Source organism: Nuphar pumila, chromosome 6 (genome assembly GCF_984573655.1).
Source record: "Nuphar pumila chromosome 6, dmNupPumi1.hap1.1, whole genome shotgun sequence".
Lineage (NCBI taxonomy): Eukaryota > Viridiplantae > Streptophyta > Magnoliopsida > Nymphaeales > Nymphaeaceae > Nuphar > Nuphar pumila.
In genome coordinates, this window is record NC_143254.1 from 97,393,302 (window position 1) to 97,411,716 (window position 18,415).

General features: G+C 37.1%; 2 protein-coding genes across 7 annotated transcripts in view; both read right to left on the bottom strand.

The window, feature by feature from the left end:
- LOC149835322 (uncharacterized) overlaps nucleotides 1-12,585 on the bottom strand; it is a 32,669-nt gene extending 20,084 nt beyond the window's left edge. For both annotated transcript variants that reach the window (XM_090010500.1, XM_090010501.1), the window contains exons 1-6: nucleotides 12,375-12,585; nucleotides 11,711-11,778; nucleotides 10,795-10,953; nucleotides 10,551-10,718; nucleotides 2,296-2,446; nucleotides 1,033-1,112 (exon numbers count right to left, since the gene is read on the bottom strand). In XM_090010500.1, coding sequence (XP_089866626.1) covers nucleotides 1,033-1,112; nucleotides 2,296-2,446; nucleotides 10,551-10,718; nucleotides 10,795-10,953; nucleotides 11,711-11,778; nucleotides 12,375-12,474 — 726 coding nt within the window. In that variant the 5' untranslated portion in view covers nucleotides 12,475-12,585. The remainder of the gene's footprint in view (nucleotides 1-1,032; nucleotides 1,113-2,295; nucleotides 2,447-10,550; nucleotides 10,719-10,794; nucleotides 10,954-11,710; nucleotides 11,779-12,374) is intronic.
- A 4,221-nt stretch (nucleotides 12,586-16,806) lies between these two features.
- Nucleotides 16,807-18,415, bottom strand: part of LOC149835323 (flowering time control protein FCA-like) — a 35,772-nt gene continuing 34,163 nt past the window's right edge. For 4 of the 5 annotated variants that reach the window (XM_090008392.1, XM_090008391.1, XM_090008390.1 and 1 more), the window contains exons 18-19: nucleotides 17,923-17,965; nucleotides 17,608-17,805 (exon numbers count right to left, since the gene is read on the bottom strand). In XM_090008392.1, the coding sequence (XP_089864518.1) occupies nucleotides 17,798-17,805; nucleotides 17,923-17,965 (51 nt within the window). In that variant the 3' untranslated portion in view covers nucleotides 17,608-17,797. Of the gene's footprint in view, nucleotides 16,881-17,607; nucleotides 17,806-17,922; nucleotides 17,966-18,415 lie in introns of those variants that run through there. The other variant, XR_016432315.1, reaches the window with a different exon arrangement.

The window sequence follows — 18,415 nt, forward strand, 5'->3', positions numbered from 1 at the left end:
GATTCAATCCTGTAAGCCATCATTTTCTTTAATAAATTTTCTAAATTTCTCTAATTTTTTTTTTGGGTATTTTATCAAGAATTGAATAAAGGTTTTCTTTGTTAAATACACCAATTCAAAATTGAATCAATTTGGGCCAAGCTTCTGAACAAATTTGGAAAATGAGCCACCTCCTGAATCAATTTTAGCATCATTCACCCTAAGAGGAGTTGAATAACTGAGTCCATAGTCGCAAACATTTAAGAGGACTAACCGGTGATTAACAACAACAACAACAACTACTACGCCTTCATCCCAAAACAATTGGGGTCGGCGATATGAACCAAAAAAGAAAATCATTCTGGGTCTTCCACATGAATCCTTCTCCTCCAATCATTTCTATCCAATGCCATGTCCTCGGTGAGGTTCAAAGCATTCATATCCTTTCCTATCATCTCCATCCAAGTCTTCCAAGGCCTACCCCGACCAACCAGTGATTAACATGATTCAAAAATTTTGCACTTGAAGATTTAGCATGATCCAGCATGAGAAGCACACCACCAACGATTCCAGCTTACTTGAAAAAATGGTCCCAAGTTACCCAGTTGTAAAGAACTTGTACCGAAAAGATAAGGAAATATGACTCTCAATGGGTGATGGTGCTTTAACAATAGAGTTAGATTTCAGATAGGCAAGACTAATTGAGCTCAGGTGCATAATTCTTCTCACCTAAATAATTCTTGGCATATGAAACTGCGACCCATAATATAATTCTTAAGATGGTCAAAAGGTTTAGACTTCAGGTCGCTTGAAGTAGGTACATGTGGAATTATGCAGTTACTTGAGTCAACCTAACTGTATGGGTGGTTGCATAGCAGATAAATTCCACACATCTACAAAAACTTGCAGATAGTTTAACATTACATCACAAAAAACGAACGGAAGCATATGCTAGCTCACAAAATAGATGGTGAACTTTAATGGGCAACAACAAAATCCTATTGTACAAGTGCATGCCTATGTGTATGAAGAGAAGAGGAGAACAGGGAAGACCTTACGGAAGCGTAAGCGACATAGAAGAGCTCTGCAGTATCCTTCTTCCAAATCAGGGTTTGTCTGTAAAGGCTCAACATCTGCATCAATAACGGATCATGGATAGGACCATGTTGGAAAATCATCGCAAAGTCACTACCATTATAAAAATGTATATACCCAGAGGACTTACAGAGCATAGTTCCGGGTAAGGCCAAGATAACAGTTTACAAACTAGCTAAGACATATCAACAGGTTTCATTGCTCAGATGATAACCGCAAGGAAAGTAAAGAAAATATCTAAAATAAGCCCATCATTTAGCATAAATATAAGCAATGGAGTTCTTGAAAAACTCTGAGTGGAGGTGACCCTAAGAGGCAAGGCATATGCCTCAAGTCGGCAAGATGTATACCTCAAGAGTCAAGAACTAATAACTTAAATGTTACAAAAGACATTGACAAACATATGGAAAAGCAACAAATCCTTAATTTTGAGCAACTTTGCAATTATGATTTTTTCTTATATCAGTAAAGCCAAACCATTTTAAAAAAGGAATCTGCATTAAACAAATTATTGACAAGAAAGGTAAAGATAAAAGCAGAAGTTTGAGCAGAAAGCATCAAAACGAACATAAGCCTCAGTATCATGCACCAAGAAGCACAGCTGTGAAAGGCATGGCCGTGAAGAGTTCAGCTCAGCATTCCACTCATCTCACACCTGCACCTCAAGCAAGGTGCTTGTGTGTTAGGGAAAGGCATATGCCTCGTGGATTGAGGTTTATTTCTCATCACTATGGACCCAAAGGCAACCAGTTCAGACAAAGTTATAGTGTGAAATTATGGATCTCAGGTTCCCATGCCAAGCCCTTTTAAGACAAAGTTATTAATATTGGATATCCACAACCCATGGGTGTATATGTAATATTCCCATGAACGTTGTTGGATTGGGGAATACATTAACTGCCATTCAAATGCCTTTCAAGACATGGTAAACAGTCATAAGAACATAGCCATCTTTTTTTGTGACTGACCTATGATTAGAGCAAACATTTAAACTAACAGATCAAATTATGAAAAGAAGGGTAAAAAAAAAAGGAATGGTCAGTCCTTCAAAAAGCAGATAAAGCCTGTGAATGAAATGAGAATATGCAACCAGGAACGAGCTGACAAATCATACAAACTGTAAGGATATTTGCAACCAAACTAAGCACTCGTGCTGGAAACAAGCTAGTAATAAGTAAAATCACCTTTTAATGAAGAGTAAAAATGAGAAGTCTACGCTACCTTCAACTATCTTCTTTTTCGATAATGAAGCTTTACAAGCACGCAATTGGCGACAAACAGTTTCCTCCACTGCACTCAACATTGATAAGCACCTCTCATCACCTTCCCCTTTCAAAGGAAGGCCAAATGCCATTATAAAAAGATCTTCTTCCTAAATACAATAGATAAAAGTATGGTCTGAAGACTCTGAACGCTTACAATTGCAGAAACAAACTGATAATGATAAAGGAACAGAAGACATGTACTGCAATGTGGTAGGCAATAGCAATGCTGAAAAAATCTCTTAGTTACTTTCTGGGAAGTAAAAGGAAATTGCGAGTCAAACATCTGTTAAAATGTAGCTCCTAAAATCATTGTAAATATAAATATATATATTTATATACATAGAGATATATTTACATATAATATATTATATGTACATATATCTCTATATATATAAATATATATATTTATATATTTTTACCCGAAAGGGCATTTCTGTCATTTCCTGTTTTGCGCATATTCACTTTTAGAATATGCTGTAATTTTCTTTTTATTTTTACTTTTGTAATTTCTTTTTTTTCTTTTTATTTTTTGATTTACTTTATGTGCATTGGGGGTCCCCCAATAGAGTCGTTGGGGGCCCCCAACGGTCACAAATGTGACCGTTGGGGGCTCCCAACGACTCCTTTGGGAGCCCCCCCTTGCACCTTCTAACATTTGTATAAATAGGGGTGTTTCCCCCTTGTATTTCCCAAGCTTGAGAGTCTCAAGCATTTGCTTTTATATATTGAAATACATGCATTATTGCATGTTTATTATTTATACATTTTTTGTGTATTTTGTTCAAGTGTTGTGAGAGTGCTTTCGTGCACTTCTTTTATAAAGTTTTTATGCTTGTTTATGTATTGTCTCTTCGTAGACAATTTCACATGGTATCAAAACAAGGTTGGTGATTGGAGATCGTGAGATCTGCCTTTGTTCGTGTGCCTCGAAAACCGTGCCTTCGGATTTTTTGAGATTGAAGTGGTGGATCTTGCTTCTCAAATATTTTAGAAGGATCTTGTGCTAAGAAGAAGTTGAAACATCGTATTGGTACGTCTTTTTTCTTCTTCTCTCTACGTCTTAATGGGTGAGAAAGAGTCTCACTTTGCCCTTGGCTTCAAATTGAATGGGTCCAACTATCATATTTGGGCCGGGAATATGGAGGCCCACATAAAAGGAAAAGGATTGTGGGGTTATGTGCAAGGAACAATTCCGGAGCCGGAACCCAAGATAACCATAATGGATGGAAGTGAAATCAAGATTCTTGAGGGAGAGGAAAGGATCAAAGCTCTTGAAGAATACTCAAAGAAACACGACGAATGGGAAATGAAGAACTTCAAGATTCTTTCTTGGTTCTTCGCATCCGTCGAAACGAAGATTAATGCCAACATTATCAAATTCAAAAAGGCATCGGAAGCTTGGCATTATCTCGAGAAGATGTATACATCAAGAGACCTATCTCATAAGTATTACCTTCAAAAGAAGGCCCTCTCCCTTACTCAAGGTGAAATGTCTATTAGGGAATATTTTGCCGATCTTTCCTCTATTTGGGATGAGCTCTCTATGCTTGAACCAAAATGGAGTGGAGAGGCAATTGAACTCCGCCACAAGCAACTTGAAGAAGATCGTTTCTTCAATTTTTTGAATGGGTTGAGACCGGAATTTGAGCAAATAAGGTCATCACTTCTATCCTCATTTACTCCTCCCTCTCTTGAAGATGTTCTCACCAAATTAAGTGGTGAAGAGACTCGTATGAATTTATGTAAACAAGGACCAAGTGTTCTTATGGTTCCTTGTAATTATGAAGAAAATAATGAGGTTAATGCTGTATCAAGACTCGGAAATAATGTAAAGACATATCGTCCTCCTCACTTTAAATTCCAAAATCAAGGAGGAGATGGTGGACAAAGAGGAAAGCGGGACTATAGCAAGACTATATGTCACTTTTGTAAAGAACCGGGGCATATCAAGCCAGTATGTCCCAAATGGAAGAAGCTTCTTGCTATGGCCACCACCGGCGCACCACAAAAGGAAGAGGCATCATCAAGTGGGTCACTCTCGTTGAACCAAATAATGGAAGCCCTTCAACCTCTTCTCAAGGGAGCTACATCCGGTGCCGCCGTGTCTACTTCTTCCATTCCAGGTAAAGTCCCTTGGCTTTTGGACTCAGGTGCATCCTTTCATATGTCCCCAAACATGTTTTCACTTTCCGATTATTCAAAAAATGCTTCTCCATCCTTTGTTTCCACTGCGGATGGAACTTCTCTTGAAATTAAAGGAATAGGTAATTTTGAAACTCAAGATTTTTTTATTCCAAAAATTAGATTTATACCTAAACTTAATTTAAATCTTCTTTCTGTTTCTCAACTCTCGGATCATGGTTGTGATATTAAATTTTCATGTGATAAATGTTTAATACAGGATCGCCTGTCTGGGAAATTGATTGGGGAAGGCTTTAGAAAAGGCGATTTATACTACATGGAATCTCTTCGAGTTCCAAAATCTTTTTGTAATGTTGCCCGAAACAAAGATATAAACATGTGGCACAAAAGACTTGGTCATCCTAATATCACCAAGTTGTCTTACTTACATTTTGCAAAAGACCTATGTAAAAGTTCCTTTTCTTGTAATGACTGTATTCTCGGAAAAATGAAAAGTTTACCTTTTGAGCAAAGAACTATGTTCTCATCAAAACCTTTTGAAATTATTCATTCCGATGTTTGGGGACCAGCACCTGTTGTCTCAAAAGGAGGTTTTTCTTATTATGTTATTTTTATGGATGATTTCTCTAGATATTCATGGATCTTTTTTCTTAAATTCAAACATGAAGTCTTTTCATGCTTTAGAACTTTCCATTCGATGATCAAGAATCAATTTAATAGTAACATAAAGATTTTTAGAAGTGATTCTGGAGGAGAATATCTCTCCAACCAATTTAAAATATATCTTGAAGATCAAGGAATCATTCACCAAAGATCTTGTCCTAAAACCCCCCAACAAAATGGGTTGGCCGAAAGAAAACATAGACATATTATTGAGACCACTAGAACCCTTCTTATTTCTCAAAACATCCCAAAAAAATTTTTGGGCTGAAGCTGCTCTTGCTTCTGTTTATCTAATAAATCGTTTGCCTTCTAGAATATTAGGAAAAATATCCCCTTTTGAGATCTTGTATAAACTCGAACCAGATTATAATAGGTTACGAGTCTTCGGGTGTAAGTGTTTCATTCTTACGGATAAGAATGACAAACTCTCTCCCAAGGCTATCCCCTGCGCTTTTCTTGGATATTCCGAAACTCAAAAGGGATTTCGATGCTATGATCTTCGAGAAGATAAATTATATGTTTCTAGAAATGTAACCTTTTTGGAAAATGAAAGTGGATTTGAAAAAAATGTTTCTCAACAAGAAAATTTTGATTATTCCTTCCTTTTTGACTTATTATCTAGTAATGATGATACATCCAGTGATGATGATATGTCATCAAACCATGATGAGAACATTGAAAGTAATATCGAAGAGCATAACCAACAAGAAGACAGGATTTCTAATGATCCTATAACATACTCTCGTAGAAACCAAGACACCTTTAGAAGTGTTATTGACCAATATAGTGAACATATGCCTGTTCTCGATCACCGAAGGTCTGAGAGGAATAGGAGACCTCCCACTCGTTTTGTCTCCTTTGATTCCTTTTCGCCCCGATATAGGGCTTGTCTTAGTGCCATTCATTCTTATTTTGAACCAAGAAACTTTGAAGAAGCAAAGAAATGTATAGAATGGCAAGAAGCTATGCAAAATGAACTTAGTGCTCTTAAAAGGGCTGAAACGTGGGATTTTCAATCTCTACCTATAGGAAAGAAAACTATAGGTTGTCGATGGGTATTTAAAGTTAAAACTAAGAGTGACGGATCACTTGAAAGGTATAAGGCTCGCTTAGTTGCAAAAGGGTATGGGCAAGAGTATGGGATTGATTATGAAGAAACTTTTGCTCTTGTAGCCCGAATGGTTACAGTTAGGTGTCTTATCACTATTGCATCTATCAAAAATTGGAATATCTTTCAAATGGATGTGAAAAATGCCTTTTTAAATGGTGATCTTAATGAAGAAGTGTATATGGATGCTCCACCTAGCATGGAGATCCCCAAAGATAAAGTCCTTCGTCTTCGAAAGGCACTTTATGGTTTGAAACAGGCCCCCAAAGCCTGGTATGACAGATTTACCAGTGTAATGCTGGAAAATGGTTTCTCCTCATGTTATACTGATACTGCTCTATTTACTAGAAAATCTAAAGCAGGGATTGTAATATTGTTATTATATGTTGATGACATGTTAATCACAGGTGATGATATACAAGGAGTCAAGGGTATTAAGTCCGTCTTGACTTCAAAATTTGAGATGTCAGACTTAGGTTTTCTGACGTATTTTCTTGGAATTGAGGTTGCTTATTCGCAACGTGGTTATTTTCTATCTCAGTCTAAACTTGCTTGTGAGATTATTGACAGATCAGGGATTTCTGATGACAAAGTATGTGAAACTCCTGAAGTTGTGGGAGCCAAAATGAAGATTGACGACGGTGTTCCTCTAACTGATCCTACTCCTTACAGACAGTTGGTAGGTTCTTTAATGTATCTAAGCATTACTCGACCCGATTTGTCACATGCTATACACATCGCCAGTCAGTTTCAACATGCTCCTACAACCGTCCATATGGGTGTTGTACTTCGCATCATCAGATACTTGAAGGGAACAGTGAATAAGGGAGTATTCCTTTCCTCTTCTTCTGAATTAAAATTGCTTGCTTATACTGACTCAGATTGGGGAGGTGACCCTAGTAACCGTCACTCCACCACTGGTTTTTGTATTTTTTTAGGAGAATCCTTGATCTCGTGGCGATGTAAAAAGCAACAGAAGGTCTCCTTATCATCCACTGAAGCCGAATACAGAGCCATGGCATCTACCACCATGGAAATAGTATGGATTCGACGTCTTTTGGAAGATATGGGAGTAGTTGTCAAAGAACCAACAAAGCTATGCTGTGACAATAAAAGTGCCATCTACATTGCCAAGAACCACACATTTCACGAGCGAACAAAGCATATAGAAATGGATTGTCATTATGTCCGAGAGGAATACTTGAAGAAGGTCATTGATCTGCCATATGTGACATCTGAGTATCAACTTGCCGACTTCTTCACAAAAGCTCTATGTTCGCCCAGATTTCATTTCCTTCTTGACAAACTTGCGGTTATCACACCGTAAGTTTGAGGGGGGGTGTTAAAATGTAGCTCCTAAAATCATTGTAAATATAAATATATATATTTATATACATAGAGATATATTTACATATAATATATTATATGTACATATATCTCTATATATATAAATATATATATTTATATATTTTTACCCGAAAGGGCATTTCTGTCATTTCCTGTTTTGCGCATATTCACTTTTAGAATATGCTGTAATTTTCTTTTTATTTTTACTTTTGTAATTTCTTTTTTTTCTTTTTATTTTTTGATTTACTTTATGTGCATTGGGGGTCCCCCAATAGAGTCGTTGGGGGCCCCCAACGGTCACAAATGTGACCGTTGGGGGCTCCCAACGACTCCTTTGGGAGCCCCCCCTTGCACCTTCTAACATTTGTATAAATAGGGGTGTTCCCCCCTTGTATTTCCCAAGCTTGAGAGTCTCAAGCATTTGCTTTTATATATTGAAATACATGCATTATTGCATGTTTATTATTTATACACTTTTTGTGTATTTTGTTCAAGTGTTGTGAGAGTGCTTTCGTGCACTTCTTTTATAAAGTTTTTATGCTTGTTTATGTATTGTCTCTTCGTAGACAATTTCACAACATCCAGCAATAGTTGCTTAACTATGAGCCACACAAGTTATATATGAAATGAAATACATGATTTACGCAACCATCAAGAAGCAAATAGCTCATGGTGCAACCAACAACATGACTCAGCTAACTCCAGTGTCAATGCTTAATTTAGAGACTCTACTGACCTCTTAAGTTATTTTGTACATAAGTTATTTCATACAGGAATTGCCTTTCCATACATATGACAAAGGTTCATAATCTAAAAGCTTATTCATCAATAACTAAACAACTAAATGCAAATCCTTCATTTCCATTTATAAAACATGCATATTTGGATACCTTCATACAGTCTATCATCATCTGCACAGTTCAACTCTAATTGCACAATATAGAATCATATAATACTGACATTATGATTATGCCACTGATAATTCTACCATACAAAAGCCTAAAGACCGCCAAGGTTTACAATAAATACACAATGACAATACAAAAATTATTACACTATTGGATAAGAGACAAAATCTGAAGAAATTCAACTGTGCATGCAAGAAGAAGAAGAAAAATAAGTAGGTGATGATGATAGTACTAGTAGCATAGCAGTATTTTTCTTGTAGTAGCAACAAGAGTAGAAGAAGATGATGATGATGATAATGATGAGGAAATATGCACACACATAAACATACACCCATATGCCAAATACACCCAAAATGTCTTTCCCTCTACTGGTCCTGGTGCACTTGAAAGTTGCTACTGGTGCTTGACAAAGAAATCATCAATCAACATTACCAGCTGCCTTTTCAAGCATCATAGTAATGCAGAACGATATGTGAGGCATAGGTGACAACCCTTTAACCAAGCAATTTTTTTCCCTTTTCTTAAAGCAATAAATTCATTTTTTTCAAATATCTATTAGCAAAAGCAGTAAAATATAATTAATTATCAAATACCCAATAAATTCAACCTTTTTTAAACAAGCAGCTAAAATCCTAAAACTACATCCAATAACATGAAACAGTCAAACATTCCACAAATTTACATGTAACAAGCAAGTAGGTTAACAAATTTTTCTTATATTTATACGGAGAAACCGCCCCCAAGATCAGAGACCTAGCTGTGCTGGCTCTGCCAGCCATACTTATGGTCACTGTCCTGGCAGCGTAAAACTCCGTGGGCTTACCCTTTACCCCCAGGGAATCGCCACGCTTCGGCTTGCGCAAGGGGTCATGCACATGGCATTTCAACCTAGACTGCCCGCCTAGCGGCCTAAGCCCCATCCCACTATGCCAAACCCCTTTGGGGCTAAATAGGTTAACAATCAGAAGCAACAAAGCACAAGTCATGATGACAAAAGCTAGGGTTTTCTTAGACAATTAAAAGAATTTGCCAAATTCATAAGAACGATGTTGTGATCATAAATTCCTCTCAAAAGCTCATGTTTGTAAAAATATCCAAGGTATTTATCACATATAAATGGGATAAAAACAGAAAATTTTCCATATTACTTGCCGCTCTAGTTCACCTCAGGCTCAGGGCAAATTACTGAACCTAGTCAGTAGACGAGGCAACCATAGGTCTAATTTCATATTCGACCACTCAAATAGAAACACACAAAGAGATGACTTAAAAGATTCCAAAAAATATCCATGCAACAATCAACAAATTTTCAAATTTAGCAAAAATTGTAAAATTGATCATTGATCTTAGCATCCAGTCTATTGATGCAGCAGCAAATTGCAAAGACAATAACTAAAAGGCTTTAAGCACACAAGTGGGGAAAGCACTGTTGCTACAATTCCAGCATTTTCAACCCCCAGATTTTAAAAATGGAAAAGCGTCAAATAATTGAAGGAAACAATGACAAGAAAATGAGCAATTTTTTTCAATCCATAACTCCTTCCAGATTCCAAGTCATTTGATCAGTTTAAGTCATAAGATATGATTAGCGTAAATATGTTCTGTGAGCAAAAAATGCATGATCCACTCAAAAGCAGCTCCAGTCTGATTCAACATTTCCATTGTGGAAGGAAGTCTTCATCATGAACTGGATCTTACGAACACTATCCTCATCTTCTCGGAAAAAAAAAACCATAATATTTTTATGAACATTTTTCTGCAGTTATTGCACTCTTTCTTAATTACGAATGTTTCCACCATCACATAATAGAAACGTTACTGGTAAAGAAAATGTTAGACAACATAATATAGAACCATCTTACGCAACTTTTGAACAAATGGAAGCACTGACAGATGACCAAGGTAGAACAATCTATCATGTTAATACGAGATCCAGATAGCGATCGTAATCAAACCTTTTAACATTAAGCACTCAAAAAAAGAAATATTGGTGAAATTATCCAATACTTCATTTGTCAATGAAAAGATATCTAGGATGTGTACCTCATGAGTACGGGCATCAGAAACAACAGAGAGGATAGCATTGCAGGCTGTGCGCACCATTCTGCAATAAGAATGTAATAAAGCGTGTGAGGATGTCCTCTCGAATATCAAAAGATATATGCAAGAGAAGACCGTCTGTGCCAAAGAATGTCCCTTGTGCCAAGAAGCCTGCAAAGCAAGCATCATTTTAAGCAGTACTGAATTATAAAATATACCATTACAGTATCAAGAGAATGAGTTATACCTCACAAGCTAAAAGGTGATCCATCACATCAATGGTATGCTGGATGTCAATGGTTCTATCGGAACTGAAAGGAATGGGTGCAGCACCACAATCAATAGCTTCTTCAACAGAGCAATAGCCATGTGTTTCCACGCCAGAATCCATCTTTGGATCCATAATCTGATAGAGGTCATCAACCAATTTACCAGCTCAATGAACAGGAAGGGCAAAAAAAATCTCGAAGCACAGGCATTTACCAATTTCAAAGAAAATGTTGTGGATGTCATTAGTTAAAGAAAATCATAAAAAGCTTTAAAATGAAAAAAAAATAATTAAGTAAATCTTCATATATTCTAACAGGGTCATCTAAAACCTACCAAATATTTCATTGATCAAAACCAGGAATACTCATGTAGAAACAACAACAGCACAAGAGAGAGAGAGAGAGAGGACTAAGCGAAACAAAAGAGGTTGAGAGAATGTCACAAGCTTTTAGATAAGACTAATGTACTTTTCAAATTTCAATAAACTGGTAATACCGCGATAATTTCACATTATTTTCAAGTTTCAATTCATATTTTCACTTTTTCAGCTGCTGCGCAGAAAGCCATTAATATCGTGATGTTTTCAAAATATTGGCGATATTAATGACTATGGCAAAACATCACATGCAGGAACAATAACAAGATTAAGACAAGTGACGAAAACAATATAAAGATAACCATCACAGACTACATGCCTATATATAATACGAGTACCTAACATGCAAGGAAAAAGAAGGGGGAAAAGAGCCATCTTAAAAGTTAAAAACAAGCAATCAAAGACATAAAAATTCAGTCAAATGATCAAAACTTGTCGACCATTCGGGAAACGACAAGCTTGTATCAATATCCGTAACAGGGGCAACATAGCAATTGGCTTAAAGCGCTTTCAATACCTCCAAAGCAGACATAGCAGCAAACAGGCTAAAATTATCCCCGTGGATGAGTTCTCCCCCTTGAATGTCTGCCCAAAATTCAAACAAATCGAATGAAACATCCACAACATCAACCACACGAATAAGAGAAAATCAAACACACGCAGACAGGAGACGAAGAACAATCATTCGCATAAGAAAATCGGAAGAAAAATCACGCAGAAGCTCTGAAATTGAAACCAATAATCGAAAAACGACCCTTTTTCCTGTTCTTCGTAAAAAAACACCACAAATGCCAATACACAGCTCCATCGAAAATGCGAAACTATGCCCATCACCATTCAAACCATCCAAATTAAAGAAAAAAGGAAAAGACGGATCAAATTACACAAGATAACTCGAAAAAACAAAGAGGAGGACTTTCCTTCCAAACTCAACAACCAAAGAAACGACGCATCCACTTATCCAGATAACTATGATAAATTTATAAATTGCATTGAGATTTAGCCCACTTGTCCAGATAAGCGAGTGACTCCAACATCCAAAAAAATGATTTTTTTCGTTCTAAAGCCATAAAAGAAGTCTCATTCTGAGAAGCAAAACAGAAAAAAAAAAGAATCTGATCGTGTTATCGATCCAAAAAAAATCCTAAAGAAAATCAAGAACCGTCGTGACCAAAGCGCACCATTACAAGCCGCTTCGAACAGCGGCGAGACGTCGACCCAAACAGTCTGCTCGCCGGAGGGAAGCGGAGGAACCAGAACGTCCCCTCTCACCGCCATCATAGATTTCGTGATCCAGAATCACGAACTCATGGAACGGGAACGACTCTTTTCTAGGGTTTTAGCTTTCCCCCTCACGTTGTGGTTGGCGGACGCACTGAAACCCAACGCTTCTAAGGTCCTGTTTCTATCAAACTTTTCCTTTGCTGTATAGCTGAAAGTAATAGGATTTGAACTTGAGATGAGCTGCCCCAAAGGGGTTTGGCGTAATGAGGAGAGGTTTAGGCCACTTGGTAGGCATTCTAGGTTCAAATCTCATGGGCATCACCCATTGCGCAAGCCGAAGCGTGGTGACTCCTTGGGGCAAGGGGTAAAGCCTAGGAAGTTATATGATGCTAGGATAGTGGACTTAAGTATGGCAGGTAGAGCCAGTGTGACTAGGTCTCTAATATTATGGGCTGTTTTTCCATGTAAATATCAAAAAAAAAACTTGAGATTAGCTAAAGTTGCCTCATTTAGCAAAAATAAATGAAAAATGACTATATCAAATTTGATGTGTTTTACTAAAAAGCTTATAATTTTTTATTTTATTCTAATGTCCAAAATAACAAATATCTAAATCTAAAAAAACCTATTTACCCTTCACAGGTACGAACTTCCTCCAATATATATATATGCAAACTTTCTTCCAAACAAGTGATTGTTTTTTGTAGAAAAGTTGAGACATAGACCTATAGCTTTCATATTTTGAGTCAAAACTGAAAACCCTCTAGGATTTCCGTTTACGAGTTTCAAAATCACATTAGAAATATGCTCCACCCTGTAGAGTTTCGCATTTTCTGGCTTTTATATGCTATTTTCTGACAACTTGCACCAAAAATATAAAAAAAGAATAGTTGATGATGTTAGCTTTCCACTTCTACCAAAATCACATTCATCAGATGAGTACTTGAAGAAATATATTATGTAGTAGATAGATTGTTCCCCTTAAATATGCAAGCCACGAACATAGTCGAGGTTGAGAAAATCCACATAATAGGCAGACTTAAGGAAGTCCGCATAAACTATAGGAAGATTGAAGTCCACAAAATATATGTGAACTTTCTCAAGTCCACATAAAATATATATGAATTTGAGGAGTTTAACAAGAAGTTTGCATATAATACAAACAACATTTTAAGTAAGTGTACGCAACACCCAAGGAGTAGAGTGATATATCTCACGAACTTCACGCATGTGAAAGATAAAAGAGACATTCAATGTTGCTATTTGTGATTTATAAAGAGAATATAAAAAATTATAGGTTTTTTAAGAAATACACGTCAAATTACCCGTACAGTAGTGAGTTTCAAAAAATAAACCCTTTTAAAGCTGGAAGCAACCGAATTTTGACTCAACCTTATTGATTGAAAGCCAAAAGTTTCAACCATAGGTTTTAAAACACAATTTTTTATATAAAATATATCTAAAATAAAATTCTTGTTAGTTAACACGCCTATATGAACGGGGCCAAGGTGAACACCTGTTATTCGTGTCCAACCTATTGTACAAATTTAAACGAGCTCTTTAAGAGATGAGCCGTCATGAGTGGCTCTTTTCATTTCTTAGACCTACTTGAATCCCATACCCCTATTGATGATAGTCATTTGATCCTGACTCATCCCCCCCCCCCCCTCTCTCTCTCTTTTGTTTTCATGATCAGCAACTAAGTTTTAAGCGATTTGGTAAGGGCGATTTATGAAAAGAGAAGATAAAATAAGTTTGGTGTTATTCCAAAAGAAAATTGTCTACACAAGCTGCTAAATTAATTTAGGGATTTTTTTATAATGTAAAGGGAAAAAAACCCTCCTCCATCACCAACAGCATATGGGCTAACCTCCTTTTGGTATAATTCTTAGGGAGTACACCACTTTTCTTTAATATATAACCCAAAGAAACCGCACCCAACCCGACACGAATACCTGATCACGCTAGCTCAGCCTACCATACTTAAGGTCAGAGTAAAACTCCGAGGCTAAGACCCCTGCCACTGGGGCCTATATTACACATTGGCTTGCACATAGGGGCGACGAATCAAACCTTGACTGCCCGTCTAGCAGTCAAGGCCCCAGCCCATTACACCAACCCCCTTGGAGCAGAGAGTACACACTTAATTCAGGAGATTCTACATATAAGCCCTTAACTTATGAAAAAAACTACATTTACTATAAACGCTTGTGTTTTCAACAAATTACTAAAATGACTCACTTTTCTTGCTAAAATTACTATCTGGCTCTAACCGTATGACAACTACACAAAGTGATACTCGGTCATTTTAAAAAAAAAATTTTGTTGAGTGTCATTTCAAAAAATCAAGTTCTTGCTAAAGTTACTTATTTGAACTTAAGTGCATGCAACTATAAAAAGTAACATTCAAATCATTCAAAGAAAAGAGATGGCGAAAGTGTCATTTACATACGGTCAATAGCGTGAAGTGATAGAAAAGTAGATAACTTAAGGGCGTCATACGAGCAATTTTTTTAATAAACAGGAACCTATATGAAAATTTTACAAAATAGGAAGTTAAACACAATTTTGCATAAGTTAAGCACTTGCACATAAATTCCCCTTTATATGGTACAAGTCCTAAAAAAAATTCAACTCAATTATTCCATTCCTTTCAAGGGCTTTACGCCAATGAACTCAGTAAGTGAGACATTTTTTCCCAAGTTAACCAGAAAAAAATCATTCCATTCAAGGGCTTTACGCCAATGAACTCAGTAAGTGAGACAGTTTTTCCCAAGTTAACCAGAAAAACAAAAGACAATGCTGATGATGTGTCTACCAATTTTCCTCAAAATAGGACCCAGACCTATAAGGCAGGCAGAGTCTAGCTCATGATCCAACTTTGGACCATGAAATTTAAGACTGCAATGTGCCTCTAATGATTCAAAAATATGATTTTGTTGATGACAGACAATCAACCTATTAGGACACCACCACATATCGGGTCCCCATAAACTGTTGGAACGGATCCAAAGGATGGTTGGACTTTGACTCTCACCTGTCGTTAACAGAGCCAACCAGAATCCAAGGCTTAGTTTCACCGCTGTAATCTACAGGGTCGTTTGATGGCTTGTCCAAGATTGGATGAAATGAACAAACAGAATAATATACAACATTGGTTTTGCTAGTTTCGTTTGTTTTTTTTTTCAAATCCAACAAATGTCCTTTGTTTGATGAGGGAAGAATGAAGAAGAAACCCTAATCAATGAAAAAAAAACTAATCAAGAAGATAACCCTAATCAATAAAATCAAACAAAGACCTAATCTATGAAAATCAAACAAAAACCCCTAATCTAAGAAAACACACATATGAATACCTAAAAATGCCCTAAAAAGAAAATTGAGTTAAACCAAAATAAAAGAAGAAAGAAGAAAAGAGGAAGAAAGAAAAAGGAAAACCTTGCCGGCAGCCTCATCTCCAGTGCCGGTGACCCCGGCACCAGTGACCCCTGGCTGCCAAGGACAGAGAGAGAGAGAGAGAGAGTCGAGGGACCCTTATCCCCGATTTTTCTTTTAACACGTTCCCCACATCCTGTTCTTTTTGTAACAGGGGAAGGGTGATATAAAAAAACAGCTTTTTAAGGATGCAGCAGACGCTGTTCCAAGCATCCAACGTTCGTTAAAATCACCGTCCACCGCATCTATTTCATCCCATTTCGGGTGGGGGACAGTGATTCAAACATACCTACAGGTCATTAAGGTCCAGAACCTAACACAGGCCACAGCATGATTGAACGACCACAGTGTACAGTGTTAACCAGGAGCCAATCTGCCTGGTGGCTCGGTTTATCACGATGCCAGAGCCCAGAGATTGCACCAGTTGGATGCTCAACAAGTAGGCTTTGCTTCTACTTCCCTGTGAAATCGTCGGTTCATGTTTCATACACGCTTAATCCTTTAATTAATTCCAAAATGCCCATAAATTTGCAAAACTGGTAGTACTACTTAATTAGCAACCTTCCAAGTCGTTGCCATATTGGAGTTGGCTTGTGTGTGGGTGCAGCTGTGCCAATGGAAGAGCGCAGTGTGCCACATCCAGTTCCGACTACAGAAGGATTTTCTTCGCAGCATTGTGACAGCTATATTGTTCTCTGAAGGCAACAATGGCTGATCTGGACAAGAAATTGCCAACTTTCGACAATCAGTACTACACTAACACACTGCGCAGCAACGCCGACCTGAAATCAGACCAAGTTCTGTTTGTAGATGGAAGAATCGGCCATGAAATTGCCACGAAATCGCAGAATCAAGTGCCAAAAACCATAGTCATTCTTCAGTGACTTAAGGACCCATGATAAAGATGAACAGACTGGAGCCACTTCAGAGAAGATGGAGCATGGAACAGGTTCACGGGAACTAACATCCCAAGTTTTCCTATGTCTTGCTTGTGAGCTTTTTAATGGAATTACTCGTGACAATCCTTGCTGCACTTTGAACAATGTCATAAATATCAGTGATGTTTTGAAAATATCGTGATTTTGAAGCTGATATATTGCTGAAAAAATGTGAAGGCCTGCACAAGCAGATCATGTGGTTTGATGCAATACATCGCGTGAAACCTTACCAGTCCTTGACATATGAACCATAATGAATCTCATTTTTTTGAAAATATTGGCGAGGGAAATGCTATAGAAATATTTTAAAAAATAAAAAAAAACTGATAAAAATGTGATAAACTTTAAAAAAGACAAGGTAGACCACCTACCTAGAGATAAACCATTTTTTTAATGAATAATGCTAGGATTTGTCCCCCAAAACGTCATTTTATCAAAAAAATGTATATATAATTGTTACATATGGATCTATAAAGGCCTCCCACAGGCTGCTTATTTTTCCAAAACATACGATCCCAAACATGATTGAAACATGAACAGAAATTACACAAATAGTTATCGAACCTTTTTGCAGGCTGGGTTAGGGTGGTTAGGGTGCGATATCTAGCATTTTACCAAAATAGCCTTATAAACCACTGAAACCAATGGAATGATCAATTAACATCCTAGGATTAGACTGATCAACTTACTAGGTTGAACTACTTCCTGTATCACCGCTATGAGACTAATGTTCTGCTGCTTGCGTTAGTTTCGAGTCTACCAAATTATCGATACAATAACTCTAACCAAAATGCATCAAAGACCAAGACAAAAGAGCTTCAGCTTCTGTACCATTCTAGCATGAGAATCTGACATAAAATCACGCTACACAAGGCAGGATATTTTTTATAAAATTAATGATACATAACTCAGAATCTAAGTATGCTGTTCAGTCACCTTGGCTACCACCATAAGAAAGGCGGTTGTTGGCCGGAAACCATGAGCAGTCCCCAGCATCTTTCATGCACTCAACTTCCTGTGCACAATCCAAAATGTTCGATCTAATCAGATGCAGAATCCATGAAAAATCTCAATCTCATTTTCCAAAAAATAATTGATATGAACCAAAGAAATGATCATTTTTTCATCAAACCTGCTGGTTTATTTTTCCACATCCACTCCTGGGCTGAAACAGCCTGCAGCAGAAAATAGTTTAAAAAGGAAGCGGACATCCAGATGGAAACAAACAATCTACAATACTACATAACAGCCAAGAAGGGTGATTTTAGGCAGTTATCTGTGGGCTAAGTATAAGATGAGCTTGGTCGCCCTGCTCTTCTCATACTTGGATAGTAAAGGATTAACTAGACTATAGTCTGACACATAATATTACGCAAATCTATAACAACAGCCATAACCAACAAACTTTTATAATTGGGTTCAAAATCCCTGCATCAAACCAGAAGAGCATTTTCAGAATCATCGTGTAAAACCCAGTCCACAGGTGCTTTATCAAAAGACATGGAAACTGTAACTTCAGAATCATCTTTGGTTTCAAAGGCAACAAATGGCCGTTGAGTTCAAGAAATAATGAGTTATCATATGAAGGGATATTGTCAATTTGAATTTATTATGAGAACGTGTAG